Here is a 16,453-nt window from a genome sequence, read left to right as displayed (position 1 = left end):
GTCACTGGGAGCAAAATTTGGCCCATACAACTAAGTAATAAATATCTTTTTGCAGGAAGTATATTTATAAACAAAGAGCGAGCCTTGGATCTTCAGGTTACATTTGCAAAGCTTCTGCCTGAAAATTGGCATGGTTCCTTCCAGTCAAGTGATCTTGGAGACAGTTTTGCTGCATCACAAGCTGCAGTAGTATCTCTGAGGCTTTGGAAAGGAACACCAGTGTCTCTGCAAACAGGATACTATTTGTGAGTTTTAACTGGAACCAGTCCTCTTTGAAGGATGCAGACTTTGAAATAGCAGGGTTAACCTAAGAAAGCTGTTCAAGATCTATCCACAGTGTTCCCCAGATACACAGGGGTGAGGAGCTCACTGAGATCAAGGCCCAGCATGAGATTCTGCTCTGAACTTGAGCTGAATTGAACAAATCTTTTGTGTGTATATTATGTTTTGAAGACATTTGAGTGCTTCAGATATCTTCCTTCCTCTTCTTCCTAGCTTGTCAAGGACTAGATGCAGAAATATATGAGACAGGCTTTTGCAAAGGGGGAATTGAGTCACAGAGAAGCTGAATGCCATATATTCAAAGTCAATGTTTGTCTTCTCACTTAACAAAACTGGTGATTAGAAGAGGTGAGGAAGAAGGAAATGGATGTTGGGTCATCTTCTATAACCCTGGAGAAGCAACTGACCTGGCTGAGAACTTAATTTTAGCTTTTGCCATTTGTCTGGGAAATTCTAGCTAACACACTCAAATGCACTGTTGTAATTTGGTACAGTATTCTGTGTCTTTAAATGCTTCCTTAAAGCTGATGGGCAGTGACAAGATTTTTCTCTGGAAGTAGGTAGTTGTTGGTCATCTGTCCTCTTTGTTGCACAAATGTGATTATCTTAACAAATTCCTTTGAAAAGGGTTACCAGCGCTGCCTTGGTTGCACAAATGGGGTCCTTGAGGACTGAGATGAGGAAAATCTGTTGATTGTGCACTCCACTCCCTTGGTGAGCACCAGCAAGTGCTCTGGTAGCTGGGTTGTTTCAGCTTACAAACCAGCACAACCCTACCAAAAAAACTCCACACCCCAAAACTCCCAAGCAATTAAAAAAATGCCTGAAGAAAAAAAGAAAAATAACACCAGAATTTGATGAACTCAATAAATGGATATGCCATAGTAATTTCCAATAGACAGAAAGTGTGTTTTGATGGAGTTAGTCAGAAGTAAACTAGCAGGACTAGGGACTTGTTAAAATGACAGGAAAACATGGCCTCAGAATAGAGTATAACTTGAGCTATCTGTAGTTGGCATTTCTCTGCAATGTAAATCTGAGAGTTTTCCCAGCTGAATAGATCTTATTGCTCCTCCATTCATTACAGGTTTTCTCTAAGTTTGGGTTGGAGTAAATCAGTACAAAACACTTAAAATATGAAGTCTTACATGATAGTGAGTGTTCTTTTGTAATGATGCAGTGGTACATGAGAAATCTCAAGATTAGAATTAATGGAAGAGCAGATAGATTCCTCTGATGAGGAAAACCATAAATCTTAAGTCTTTTGGTGAGTATTGCTTTGTGGTTTGCTTTAGTCTTGATTTAGACCAGCTTTAGAAAGTCAGTATCAGCCGTTAAACCTTCCAGGCTATCTTCCCCTGCTTTTTTTTTTTTTTTTCCCTGGTTTAGAAGTGAATAAAAGAGCTTTGTACAGTTCTTGAAACTGAGCCTGAAACAGCTCTGAACAAAATATAGTGTTCCTTTCAAAATCTTGGAAATAATTACATCATAGGCAAATTGGGCCAGAAACTGTTAATAGTATTCTTTGTGGGATGAAATCCCATGGGAGGACTTGTTTCAGCAGACTGGCATTGTTTACAAATAGATGCAGTGACAGGTACAGTTGTCCCATTCTGAGGGACAACCGAAACTGTGGCCTATAATGGACTTCTCAGCACTACCTGGCTTTTGATAGCAAGCTGAAAATGTGCCTTGGTGCTCCTGTGGTCACCCTCACACTGATCATCCTGGGAGGGAAGATGTATTTGTCACTCGAAAACTACTTGTAGGTGGCTTAAAGAGAAAATAAAAGCCTTGCTTGCATAAGCTCCTGGCCTTTGAGAATTGTTGGAGATACAGGGAGCTGTGTCCAGATGCCTCTGCTGGGCTTCATAAGCCAGGAACTCTGCACAGAAAGCTGGGCATGATGGACCTTCCCTTCAGCAGGATAACAAACAGCACGTGTGGATCTCCGTGTACCATGCAGTGGTTTTCATTACTGGCTCCCCCCCCCCCCCCCAACACATTCCTTACTAGAAAACCTTCTGCATTTCAGGATGGAAATCACAAAGATTAGTAATATTAACTGTTTGACCTCAATCTACAAAAGCATTTAGTTCTCTAGGTAAGTAGGCTAGTCTGTACTTGAAAACTACGCTGGCACAGGCTCTGGTCCGGGCACAGTTACAGCTGTTTCTGGGTGATACAAAGCACTTTACTGCCTGTGTATGGGCTTCTAAAGGAGGGTGAGCTGTGTTCCTCCATCACCAGAGCACGTCTTTACCTGAACAGTGGGACTGTGTGAGCAGGGCCTTGTCTTGGGAACCAGACACATGCTTCTCTGAAGGATCACTTTTCTTTCCCAGATGGTGTGATTCAAATGACAGACACGTTTCTCTCTGACAGCTGCCTCCAGTACATTACTCCATTAGTTACAAGTGTGTGATGTTTTCCAAGCTTTTAGGCCTGAAGGCAAAGCTCTAGAGAGCAGCACCCGGTCAGTGGCTGCCTGTGGTTCAGTGTTAGCTGCAGTTACAGGTGGAGGTGAGCAGCCCATGGTGCAGGGGAGGTCTGACACAGGGTGAGCCTATGATAGACATCCTCTTTTAATGGTGGACACCCATTGATCTACCAGCAGAACAATTGTTTGAAATTTCTGTAATATGCTGCAGAAGGTCAGGTCACTAATTTAACACAAACCAGTTGAAGGCAGCTGGGGAGGTGCTCATTCCAACTGCGCCCCTGATGGAGGTGAGCAGCTGGGGTTAGTAGCAGCTTCAGGTGTGTGTTTGTGAATCAGGGTCTTCAGGATCTCTGCTCCATGCTGTCTGTACTAGGGAGAGGACTGGGACCCAGCTGTTGCTAGAGTTTTGAGCTGTGTGACCTTGGGATGGGTCTGTGGGATCCCATGGAGATGTAGATATTTGGGAACAGATGCAAACGAGAGGTGTGATGATATATTTCATTTGTTCTTTTCAATGGACTGGTGCTTTGAATCTCAAACCTGACTTTTTGGGATTTAATTTGAATGAAATTAAAAATGTAAGTCAAGTAATTTTAAAGAATCATTATTTTATGTGTGGTAATTTAAAAATGGTAACAAAGGCTAAAATGCCCGCATCATGAAAAACAGTCTGAAGTAAACATCTCTAAATGTTCCAGTTGATCATTTAGCTTTTACTTGTAAGCTAACATCAGTTGAGGCCATGTGGATTTCATTATTTCCTATTAATGTACCACCCATAAATCTGGAAAAATTACAGTTATATCAAAATAAATGTGGTTGTTGAAAATGTTAATCTCCGTTCTAATAAAAAAAAACCAAAAAACAACCCAAGACCAACAGTGGAACCCCAAAAACTCTCAACTATGACAGCTTTACCTCCTGACCAAAGGAAGAGCAGCTGGAGCTTCAGGACCTCTCTATGTGACAGTCACCATGTTTGGTTGATAGTTGTGGAAAGAGCCCTCCATCTTCCACAGCTGAAAAAGAATTTGCTTCCCTTTAAATTTAAGAGAGTAGCTGATGAGAGCAATAGCTTGTGTTACCTCCTCAGCATGACGAGAGATCCAGAACACATTCACAGTGATGTGCATGTGCCTTCTGTAAAAGGAGCCACATTGATTTTAGGGGATGGAAGACAAGGTGCCTATAGAATCATAATGTTTAAAAAGTATAGCCCACATCAGTTCTGAACTGTCTGAAATTATACTCTATTTTTGGGTCTTAAAACAGTTAATTTTATGAAGTGTTGCTGGCTACCCATATCCCCTCAACGAGGAGCTTGTTTCTTACATAATAAAAAATGGTCAACTACGATGCCAGGTAGTTTCAGTAAGTCATTTAACTTTTACTTTGGATGTCTTTTTGAGAGGAAAATTTGGATTGCAAACAACTACAGGGAAATAGTTGTAAGTAAAAACTGCAAAAATGTATAACAGAGCTAAAGAAAAATCTGTATTTTAATGGTAATACTTTGATTTTTTAGGAATTAGCCACTCAGTTTTTTTACAGCAACCAGCAGCAACCTTATTCAGAGCAGCCTTCTAACAGAGATTTTCTCATGCCACTAGAAAGCTTTTCCTGCCCAAGCCACCAGCCTTGGCATCCTCCCTTGACAGCATGTTTTGTGTTGTGCTTTGCAGGAGGCTGTGAGGGCTGCTGAAGATGTCAGATAGTCTGGATATTGAAGAGAAACCTCCAGCTCCACCGTTGAGAATGAACAGCAACAATCGCGATTCTTCAGCGTTAAACCACAGCTCCAAACCGCTCCCCATGGCCCCCGAGGAGAAGAACAAGAAAGCCAGGCTGCGCTCCATCTTCCCAGGAGGAGGGGACAAAAGTAAAGTATCAGCACTGCAGATGGGGGCTCCCTCTCTGGGCTTTCTGCTGGTCATTGGTTTTTGTGTTTATTTTCTGCCACTGTTGTCTTTCTGTTTCGGTTGCAGGCCGTGGTAGCAACGCCTTCTGTTCCAATTACTCTAGAAACACATTTCAAAAGAGGAGGAGGTGTTCAGTCAGTTACTTTCTTGTCTATGAAAAGACACTAAAATGTGCACACATTGTGCAACTTGCCTTTTAAAAATAACTTTATAGTTATACTGGGGAATCCTTTCCTTTGGATTTTGCTTTGCATTAGCAGTAAATACAGAGATGAGGATGTGTCCTTGTGAAAATACATTCACAGAAGTGACAGGGCAATATGCCTGACACTTCGGGATTTTTTAATGAGCTTACATTCCAAGAACAGGAACAAAGCTCTTCTTGCTTGTTCCTTTTGCAGTGAAAGTGGCTACAGAATGGCTTGGTTTATAACCTGTAGGTGTGGATGCAGCAAACAGCATTTCAGTTGCATTCTTTGTAATGCATTTGTGCAACGGTGTGTGTTTTGAATTAGCTTATTTGCAGGTTTAAGGGAAGGGACCTTCTTTATTTCTAGTCCCATGGGAACTGATGGGCTGCACCTGCAAGGCTGATGTCACTGCAAGGCCCCTCTTGATTGTCTTTGGAGGGTTGGGGTCACTGGGGGATATTCCTGATGATGGGATATCAAAGTGTTGATCTGGGGAAGTGAAGCCAGCCAGCCTCACCTTGGTCCTTGGGAAAGTGGTAGAGAAAATCCTCCTGGAAACTATTTCCATGCAAATGAAGGATAAGAATGTGGTCAGGAATAGTCAGCATGGATTTGTGGAGAGGAATTCATGCTGAACTATACTGACAGCCTTTTACCTTGAAGTGACAGGCTTGGTGGTGAAGGGAGAGCAGTGGTTGTTAACTCTGCTTTAGTAAGGTGTTCAGCAGAGCTTCTCACAGTGTCCTCACAGACAGACTGGTGAGGTGCAGTATAGGTAAGTGTACAGTGAGGGAGACTGAGAATTGGCTGAAATGCTGGGCTCAGAGGTTGTGGTCAGCAGCATGAGTCCAGCTGGATTTCAGGAGTGATTCTGTCTTCAGTGTCCCTCCAAGGAGCGCTCAGAGCTATGGAACTGTGGTCATTCCCTTGGAGCTCCAGCTTAGCTGTGCTGCCCCATTCATGAGGCTTCATGAGATTGGCATTCCAAACTCCTCACAGGCAGTAGAAGGCACAGTGGCAGTCCCATTCCTCCCCTCAGCCATGGGCAATCCTGATGACTTTTCTGATGTGAGAACTGTAACTGGATTTCTTAGACAGACCCGGCCGGTTCTCTCTGCAGATTGTTCCCCCAAATGTCCCCTTCTGGGAACAAAATTAATTTTCAGTTGATTCTTTTTAAAGGCCAAAATGAAGGTTTCTCCCAGCTTGCTTAATTCCTGGAAAGACTTGGATCACTTCTTTCCCTAAATGCTAGCAGGATGGTATTATCCCTTTTCAAGGCAGCATTTCTTAATGAGGAGATGCTGTGTAAAATGCATGCAGAGAAGGGGAGACCCAGAAACAACCCCTCCTGAAAATGATCAGTGACATTAAAAATGCAATTAACTACCAGTCAGAGCAGTCTTAGGGAACATACAAGTGTCATGATTTTGAATGTGACTATGAGGAAAAGTCAGGTAAGATTTATAGCTTCATTTTGTGAAGTGAAATAATAAATGGAGGAAGTTTAGCTTGACTGGCCAAGTCCCTTGAGGTAGTTTCACTGCAGAGTTGGTTTGTGGGTCAGGGTATCAGCTGGCCTGCATGTGCTTCATAGACTCTGTGACACATTTTTGAGACTTCTGCTTATAAAACTGGTGATTGATATGTCTGCTCTCATCTAGTGCAGTGCTTTGCAGCATCACTATGTTAAATCCATAGTTCATCACTGGTGCAAGTCACTAGAATGTGAAGAAAACACCATGGCAGGGTATTTCTGCCTGAACCTGCAGGAGCTTTGTTGTCTTTCATTTGCTCCCAGGCAAGAGGGATGTGAGGATGGATATGGTACAGTGTGTTCTCTCCAAGGCTGTGGTGTGTGTCAGGACTGCTGTGCCTGGCACCAGGAATCTTCTGCAGTCCCTCCCCTGCTGGAGTGCAGCATTTCCAGTTAGAGTTTGAGCACTTGTGTTTAAAACCTTGTTTTGGCAAGCCACTGATGGCACTGTGGAGCCTTCTGTGGATCTGCAGTTGAAATAAACCATTTAGGCAGTAGTGTCCTGCTCCTTCCCCTAACACCTGACCTACTCATGTTCCTTGTATAGCTCCTCTCACTCCCATCTCTGACCTAAGGTACCCCAATTCCTGAGGACCGGAAGCCAAGGCTGACAACTGATATAAGCTTCCAGTGTCATGCAGGCAATTTGTGTGGAATAAGGAGCTGAACTTGTTCTGCTGGAACTGTGAAATTTGCCTTCCTGCCTCAGAGATCATCATGGTGGTGGGAGCCACAGTGGAGTACAGCAGTAGTGCATCATTCAGCAGAGGTGTTACCTCAGCAGAAAGGACTTGGTTCTTCCACTTGTTTGATACAGCCTTGTTCTTTCATTAAACCCCCTGTGATACTGTGAAATAAATTCACTCTGTGTGCACACTGGGGGCTCCATGAGGGCACTGTATAGCATTCAGCCTAAAGAAGTCAGGAGGAGGCTGAGCTGCACAGCTCAGATGCCCCTTTGAGATGCCCATCCATGCTGAGTTCCTGGGTGGATGATGCCACTTCCATTGAAGCTGCTTTAGACTTGGCTGCAGAGGGGACCAGGGTCTGGCCTTTAGGCGTCTGCCACCTCCTGTACAGAAAAGCCAGAAAAGAGGCAAGGAGGAAAACTCAGCAGAGTAAAGATCAATGGAGCAAGAAAAGAGGACAAGGCTACAGGAGGAGCAGGTTAGGAAGGAGGACAGGGGACAAGTATGAGAGGAAATGGAGCAAAGAGCAAAGTGAGTTGAAGAGGAGGCGAGCAAACAGGAAGGCATAAGCATGAGGTCAAACCCTTCCTCTTTCTCTGAGAAAAGCTGCTACTTAGCTGAGTCACATATTTCTCCCAGACAGCTGCTCTTGTAATGTATTGGTGATGATGGTGATGCAGACTCTGGAAAACAGAACAATCTTTCCTTGTTCTATTTTAACCTGTCATAGGTGCTGAGGTGGTGTGGAGGCCATACCTCATGGCTGACTTTGTGCAGCAGGAGTGTATTGTGGAGGGCATTTACAAGAAAATCAAATAGAAATGTTCAGTACAAACCTCTTGCATCCAGTGAGTCAGGTGCTTCAAAAAAGTCATGTCTTTTCATATCATTTGCCAGCTTGTGTGAAATAGGAATGGTATGATTTGCAGAGCCCAGACAGAAACATCAAAGTTTTTACAGTGGGAAGAGGTGAGGGTGTAGTAAAGAGATGCTTAATTCTGTGATTCATTTATAGTGTATCAGCATTTGGACCATAGGTGTTACATCACAGGTCCATGAAGCAAATGAGCCAGATCTTGGGGAATGAGGTGGATCACTTGTCCTCCAGCAGGAGAATTCTGGAATGGAAAAAATGCTGCTTTTGGTGGAGCATTTTTGTATAATCCCTTATTTCACTTCTAGATTTGACTGCTGCTTTGAACTGAATTTGATAGTCCTTAAGTGTAATTTTTGCTGCAATAGCTTGCAAATTATGAGGGAGAAGAAGCCAGTTTTGTTATCTACACACAGATGACATCTTCTAACTGGCAGCATCTATCCTGAAAATTAAACAGCATTATCTTAATGATAAAAGAAGGGGAAAGCCTTTGCATTTATATTTTATATATTGCTGCCATCTTTACTAAATGCTAAATGAAAATATTTCATTGGTGAACAATGTGTAATGGTGTGCAGCACAGACAAAAGGTGACAGTTATTTAATGAGGATAAATGCAGCAACACAGAGAAAGGATTAGAGGCATTCCACATAGACTGTAAGGACAAAGTGCAGAGCATCTTTATCTCAAAGGAGGCTGTAAGGTGGAATAAGAAATATGCAAATAGAGGCCTTGTGGAGCTACAGCCTGAGCAAAGACAAACTTGAACTGGGGGGATTGATGGTAAATAATGAGTCCAGCCTTGGATGAGACCCCTAGATGAACTATGGAGCTGGCAAGCATGATATTAAAACACTGCAGGAAAGTGAAGACAGCTTCTCTCAGCATTTATTCCGTCATTCTTTATCAGGGTCAGTAAAACTGGGCTGAAGTGACATTTGTCAGTAGTCAGAAGTGGAGGAGATGGATGACCACAGGGAATGTTACTTTCAAAAGGTTGTAGAGAGGGAGGGAGATGAGAAGCAAATGCAGGTTGGCTGACTTTTGAGTCTGCCTGCTTAAGTAAGATATTTCACACTTTGGGAATACTGGTGGTGATTTAAAAAGAAAAAAAATCTGGATTAGTAATAAAGCCTGCATTTTATGATCATATGTCTTAGTTAATTGAGAGCTCAAAGCTTTTCCAAAGACATTTATGGGATTCTGTTGCTGGGCAGATTCTGTCTTTGCTGAAACAGAGCTGCTCTTTCAGCCTTTTAGTTGGAAGAGGAATCACCACATGAGCTGCTGGTTTTCATAGAACCTGTAGGAAATAAAATGATTATCTAAAAAAGCCACTCCTCTGATTTGGCTGATTTTGAAATGGACTCAAACCATGTTGGAGAGCAGACACACATACACACACGTTGGAGAGCAGACACACATGGTGTGTACTCTGTGATTTACTTCTCCAGGAACCTGCAAAGTCAAATAGGAGTTAGTTTCTAGAGATGAAAACTCAGTGAAAAAAAGAACTGAAAATAAAAATCATACTGGTTTAGAGATAGCCTAAGACTACTTCATTAATAGCTTGCTTTGGCAGCAGTCACATTGGCTGAAAGAAAAACAAAATAAAGTAGCACCTTGTAGACCTTCCCTAAGAGGGGTTGACAGGCATTGTGTTAACCTAAGTCTGTTTCTCAAGTTGGATGGATGTTAATTGATTTGTTTTCCACTCTTAAAGCACTATTTTGAGCACACCTGATTGTTAGAAGTTTTAAATGAAAAGCTGTTCAGAAAATAAGTGCTTGTTAACATTTTTGCCTCCAGCCAACAAGAAGAAAGAGAAGGAACGTCCTGAGATCTCTCTTCCCTCAGACTTTGAACACACCATTCATGTGGGATTTGATGCCGTCACTGGAGAATTCACAGTGAGTAACTGCTCTATTTCATGCTTACCAGAACTTCTAGTTTCTTGATGGTAAAATAACCTCCTATTGCCAGAAACATCAGATCACAGCAGTCAGGCTGTGAAGAAAGAGACTTTAATTTGTTTGGCTTAGGATTTGGAGTGTTTAACTTGTGATTCAGGCTGCCTTTTTCTTTTTTTCTCCAAGAATTGTCAGCAGAGTGTCTGTGGGAAATGAAAATTAGGAAGAATGTAGGTGTATGCTTTTACCAGTCCCCCAAGCTGCTACAAGGGTTGGTTATTCAGTGTCTTTGGGAAAATATAAAAAGCACCCCCCTACATGCATAGTAGACAACCAGCCTCAAGTGCAAAGTCCAGCTCTCTGCAGGTAACACTTGGAAACACTCAGAAAGCTGCAGCGTTGTGGAAGTCCATTCATTTTAATTTAGTATCCTTCAAAATATGTTTATACACTAGATGATCAGTGTTTCTACCCTTTATGTATTAATGAAATAGCTGTCAGCTTTTGCTTCTTGAATATCAACAAAATATTGGGAAAAACGAATCTGATGGAAGCTCTTTGAAGTGTGCAGGGGGCTTCAGAGCCTTTTTTCTCTGATTACTAGTAGGGTACTGAAACGATTGTTCCTTGAAGCTGAGATGGCAGTGAGCTTACCTTTTGTTAAATTGTGGAGGTGAGAGGGAGCGTTAGCATCTCTGCTGCCACCAGTGGTGCCCCATGAGCTGAGTGGTCAGACTGAGTAATCACCATTGTGGACTCTGCTGGTGCTGACTGGCTGCATACACCAAGTAGGATGGGACAAATCATTTGCCGGGACAAAGGATAGCTAATTTTCAGAATTTGAGCCCTAAATGTGGTTTATTCATGATTTTCTACTTTGTTTGCTACTTTTGTTTCACAAAGACATTTCAGAAAGCTGGAAACTTTCTGTGTCCTACAGTAGCAATTGCAACAATAGGAATAACAGTAGAAGAAAAAAAGACACATTTAATTACAGCATGTCTTCAAAAGAGTAGTGAAATTAAATTATCCTTAGTAATTAGGAAATACAGCTACATTTAAAATAAGTGGACTAGTTAATTAGGAGTTTTAAAATAGATGTCATAAAATCTTCAAATTTTATTCAGTGCCAAACCCTAGGGCTTGACTAAATGCATGTTTAAGAAGCCTAGATGTGGTCATTTTTGATCAGAAGCTTTGCATAAAGCTTTTAAAATTGTGTTTTCCCTGCTGTCTATCCTGATTTTTCCTTTTTTTCCCTTTCTTTCTTTCCCTTTAGCCACTTTATTGTTCAGATTAATCTTCAATGCCATTCTCCTTATCCTCATATCATATTATGTTACTTTATGCTTTTGTTTCTCTCCTTTTTGTGTTTACATCACTTCTTGTCTGTCTTCACCTTCCCACTTTCCTTTTTCTTCCCACTGGACATTCAGCTGTTCTTATTCTATATCTGCTCTTCCTTTCAGCCTTCTACATTTATTTCTATCCTGTGTTTGAGACTTTCCTTCTGACTCCAGGCAAACACAATGGGTCACACTCATTTTCTCTGACAATCTGACAAGTGGTCAGGGTCCTGGTTAGTTCATGTCCCTGCCAGCTGAAACAGAAAGGAGAGACATCAGGCTTAACACACTTCAGTTTTAAGCACAAGCACTCACTGTCTGTGTTTCAGGATCAAGGTTTGGATAATTTTGAATGTTGTTATTATCTACCAGTGTTTCAAAACAGTCTCTAGCATCAGAGACCTTTTGGGTTTTCTCGCTGTCAGATGCCACCAACACAAAGCAAATCAATTCTACATGGCAAAATATGTCCAGCTTTGTTGCTGTAGCACAGTTTCTTTATAAATACCTTCTTCCCTTTCAACAGTGGATGTGAGATGTCTGCTGGTTTGCAGTTACACATGTTACTGAAGTGTGGAAGTGCAGTGCTGCAGTCTGAGAAAGCTGTAACCAATTCAAAACTAACCAAAGGGACAGGAGACTTCCCATGCACAGCTTGCCAGCACAAGGCTTAATACTGTAGTCCTCAGTGGAGTCCAGCATCAGTCAAAGGAAGGGAATTTTTGCACCATTAGGAACTAGACATTGGTGCCAACTAACCCCAGATGCAGGCATTGCATTACACAGTACATTAGGCATGTTTGGTTTGTCCCAACCTGGATGGAACCTGTGTATCAGCTGGGTAGTCATGTGGTTAGTACATCCTGCAAAGGGACTGCCACTAGCCCATTCCATGTTCTGATATTCCCACTGTCTGCCTCTTTCAAAAGTTTGGAAGTGCCATGGGAGCATCCAGTCAATGTGCAAACGTACAGGGTTTTTTTGTTTTGAATTACTGCAGCTGTCATGCCAGTAGTGCCTGCTCTCCTGGTTATATGCAATGCATTGGGCCATTTTCTGACACCAAACCATTGTCCCAGCTGCATCTCCTGATTGCTGTTAGATGCATCCTAATGCACAGTTGCATGGACTCCTGAGTTCTGGCTTTCAGGCTTCTGCACCAACCTGTGTTGTCCATCATGAAAATATATTACATCTCCATTTCACTGTGCTTGGAGCAACCACATTTGCTAAGAAATAGGGCTTTTAAAGCAGAGAATAAAATTGGTTGGAACTGTTGGGTGGGAGCATGTTGCTAGAGCTCTATGTTCCTTTATTTGAAAAAGGATTTGCATTTTCTGAATGAAGGGCAGTGTGGTTAGCAGGCCTTTGAGGTGTGTTTTTTTGTAAGGCATGCATGTTTGAAACTATTTTCTCATCCCCAGCCTAGAAGAAAATGTGGTTACCCACCAAACTTTTAAAGCTTCTAGATTATGACATTTGTAAGTGGGAAAAGTTGTGGCTGTAGATCCAAAGAAGTTGCACGTTCCTAATCTAATCAAGCATTTCTTTGCAATTGTCCTGATTTTCAGTCTGACACACACAGAATGTTTGTGTTGTGGCAATTCACAGCCTCCCAGATTTCACAATCTGACTTTGACCATCTGCTCTCTTTGCTGGTCAAATGGTGATCTCAGGGCTGGAGAACGCCCAAGCCTGGAAAAAAGTTTTATAGAGCCATTCAAAAATGGTAATCTGGCTTCAAAACTAGTCAAACAGCAAAAGCCCAGATCCTTCTCTTTTTTTTTTTTTTTTTTTTTTTTTTTGTTTAGTTTTGAATTGACTGGGGAAAGCACATGTAATTTTTCTAGTCAACTGCCATTAATTCTCAGGAATGTATTTTTATGAGGAGAGAAAAACTGTTTAGAAGCAAAAGGAGGGGGAATGATGCTTCCAAACTTTGGAACAGTTGTGATTTTTCTATTTCCCTAAATCTGCCTTCCTATAGCCTGTCTACCACCTGATCTATTTGGTATCCACTTTGTAATTCCCATTTGAGATGGGACTTGCCCATTCTGGCCCATTGGTTTCCTCCTCCCACCGCCTTCTGAGTTTTCCCACATTCTGTTTTAACTTTCTTTTCTTTCTTTATTTACGTCCATTACAGCCAGATCTCTATGGCTCACAGATGTGCCCAGGGAAGCTCCCAGAGGTGCGTCACAGGCCCCAAATGCTTCTTTGAGATGTCATAGCACTGCAGCAGCAGGTTGATGTGTGTGCAGTAGATTTGTTGCTTGGCTTTTCCCACTTTTTTTTCATCAATCCTAAACGTTGGAGGCCCATGTCACACATTGTTTTGTGGGCAATTTCTGAGAAGAAGCTGTATGGAAGTAGATTGGGGTGGCACGTTTTTCCTTCAGTGAGCCCTGCAATTCGCTGGTCAATGTCAGCTGTGCAGTAAAGGGGGAAATGACATGCCAGAATTGTCCTGGATAACTGAAGCAAGTTCTCATCAATAGAATTTCAGTGTAGAGCTGGGGCTTTTAGTAATTGGATAGATTTTCAAATTCCACCTCACCCATAAAATGTCCAAGAATTCATCCAAAGCTTTGGATGAACTCTCAGCCTGTATTATGAATCCCTGGTTTCTGTATGTTTGCAGTAGAGAATCTAGAGACATCCTTTGCAGCTGTGGTATACCTCAGTGTCATGATTTTGAGAGCTGAAAGGCAGATTCTTTACCCTGCAGTGTTCCCTGGTGTACTGAAAATTAGTTGGATCAGGGTGGGGTTTACCTTTGAATCAGACAGCAGTGATCATTTCAGCAAAATGTGTTTGCACTCCTAAGCATGAAAAGTCCAGTGTAAAGCTCATAAAAAACACTGTGTTGTGCACCAATATATAATAGTCTTGTTATGTCTGCCCTGAATCACCAGGCAAACAAGCTTAAGCCTTAAATCATTATTCCATGGAAGAGCAGAGTTGATTTCCAGAGAAGTTTCATCCCCTTTTTTTCCTTTCACAGTCATTACTTTATTTTTATGAAGTTGGGTCCTGGTTTTAGCTAGATTTTTGATAGAGAAGAAATGATTGCATCTAATTTTAATTGTAAGGTGTCAATCAAAATTTCTGCAAGTAATCTTACAGCAAGCATGGGATCTTGGTAAAGATCTGTGAGGCTGCAGATTTTAAATACTCTAAACCCACTTTGTTTCCACTCGACATCTACAGGGCATTCCAGAGCAGTGGGCCAGGCTACTACAGACCTCCAACATAACAAAACTGGAGCAGAAGAAGAACCCACAGGCTGTTCTAGATGTTCTCAAATTTTATGATTCAAAAGAAACAGTTAACAACCAGAAATACATGAGCTTTACATCAGGAGGTAAGTTGATGTCTCCCGACAGGGGAGGTCAGGCTCCAAAATGAGTCAGAGCAAAATCCAACATTCAAGTTGTCAGGAGGCAACCTGAACCAATTCTTCATTGTGGAATACTCCAGAAATTAATTCCATTTCTCCTTTCCCCACCCCCAAACATTATTAAAATGGTGACCTTGCATTGTTGCAGGGTTTTAGAACTAACCAAGATTTTGTTAAAAAAATGCCATTAGGATGGCATTAGTTTGGTAGAGTGCCTGTTGATAGCTTCAGCTAAAAAAGGGGGTGTCAGTAGCCAGCAGGGTGCAGACAGCATTTGGAGTGTCACCTGCTGGGGTTCCCTTTCCTCCACAGGATGGCATGTGGCAGTGGAGTCTGTCATTTCCTCAATCTGAAGGTTCAACCGAGACAACTTCCAAAATGCAGAAACTTCTCAGAAGTCTTTCTGAAAACTGTGCACTTATCTCCAGGATTGAGAAAAGCATCTTTTTTACCCAAATTTCATAATTAAAGTGTTTGGCTAATTTGATGCTTACTGTGTGCTAAAATAGCAATTCCCTTTGTGAGGAAATACAGACTTCATAACAGTTCATGTGTTCTCCTGAACCCAGGAGCTGTTCTCATGCTTTGTCAGAATAGAGCTGCTGTGGCTAAGAAGAGTTTTGAGGAAGCTTTTCTGTGGAAATGTTGTCAGCAAGCTAACGAGAATGAATGCATGCAGTTAATTTAAAAAAAAAAAAGACCACAGGAAGAAAAGGAGAAAAAAAAGAGAGAAAGCTGCATTAGGTCTTGGGTGGAACAGAAGCATTGACAGTTAAAGAACAATTTGCTTTTTCGTGACCAAATTTCTATTTACTTTATTTACTAGCAAACAGGCCAGAAATAGACAGTCTGGAATTTTGTCCTGTTCTCTTCCTTGGTGTTGCTCCTGAAGGGGTGGTGTGGAAGAAAAACAATCTCTATTTGGGTTGACTTGTTCTGTGGGATTCCCCAAAACAGGCATGGTTTTTTCTTAGCAGCATCTGGTTCATTCTCCTTTGCTCATTGCAGATAAAAGCGCCCATGGATACATAGAAGCCCATCCCTCGGTGAGTGGGAAAGTAACCTTTGATGTTCTTCATGTTTAAGAATTGTGGAACAAGCCATGAGCTTTCCCTGGCTGATTTATGATTTTCTATTTGAGGTCTTTTTAAAAAGGTGAAAGTCTGGTTTAGCAGACAGAAGATTGCTGGTTTTAGCCATGGTGTCTATCATTCACAACAATATGCAGCACCACCTAATGAGCCAATTTTAATTTAGTTTTAGAAATTTAAAATGCCATTTCTGTCAAGTTTCATGATTTCTCCTTAGTACATCTGGACATATAACTGAATATAAATAAGGTTATAATTGATATGTAACTCACTAGACCCATTGAAGGAAAGTTTTAAATAACCATCCACTCTAATTAATACTGGATAGCAATAGCAATCCCAGAGATGTAGGAGTGACATACACATTAATAATGACCAAATTTATTAGGGTTATTGTTAGTGAATTAAATAGCAAGTGACTGAATGGAGATTTGGCTTTTATTTTAAAGTGTTAAGCAGCTTCATGTGAGGTTTGTGATTACACAGCCAACTGTGTGTAATGAAATGAAAATCATCTTTGAATATTCACACTTAAGGTTTTCAATCAATGCCACTTCCCTTATCTTTAACAAAACACACTTCTCAGAGGAAGTGTGGTGTTCACCAGAGCAGAGGAACCCTTCCCAGTAGCTTTTCCAGTGGATATGGACACCTTGGCAGATGCTGTAGTATTTTTGTCTAGCAGACAGAGGCAGTAGTGAGACAGTCAGAATGACAGCTTTCCAAAATTACCAACTCAGCTCTCCCTGTTTGCTGTGGGCTTCCCT

At 41.6% G+C, this 16,453-nt stretch overlaps 1 protein-coding gene across 9 annotated transcripts in view; it reads left to right on the top strand.

Moving 5' to 3' along the window:
- The window catches only part of PAK3 (p21 (RAC1) activated kinase 3), a 124,517-nt gene that overhangs the window by 82,988 nt on the left and 25,076 nt on the right, over positions 1–16,453 (top strand). For 8 of the 9 annotated variants that reach the window (XM_074551485.1, XM_074551480.1, XM_074551484.1 and 5 more), the window contains 5 exons: positions 4,408–4,604; positions 9,749–9,849; positions 13,342–13,386; positions 14,406–14,559; positions 15,604–15,641. In XM_074551485.1, coding sequence (XP_074407586.1) covers positions 4,430–4,604; positions 9,749–9,849; positions 13,342–13,386; positions 14,406–14,559; positions 15,604–15,641 — 513 coding nt within the window. In that variant the 5' untranslated portion in view covers positions 4,408–4,429. The remainder of the gene's footprint in view (positions 1–4,407; positions 4,605–9,748; positions 9,850–13,341; positions 13,387–14,405; positions 14,560–15,603; positions 15,642–16,453) is intronic. The other variant, XM_074551487.1, reaches the window with a different exon arrangement.

Source organism: Zonotrichia albicollis, chromosome 14, assembly GCF_047830755.1.
Source record: "Zonotrichia albicollis isolate bZonAlb1 chromosome 14, bZonAlb1.hap1, whole genome shotgun sequence".
Lineage (NCBI taxonomy): Eukaryota > Metazoa > Chordata > Aves > Passeriformes > Passerellidae > Zonotrichia > Zonotrichia albicollis.
This window is presented reverse-complemented; position numbering and strand designations above follow the sequence as displayed.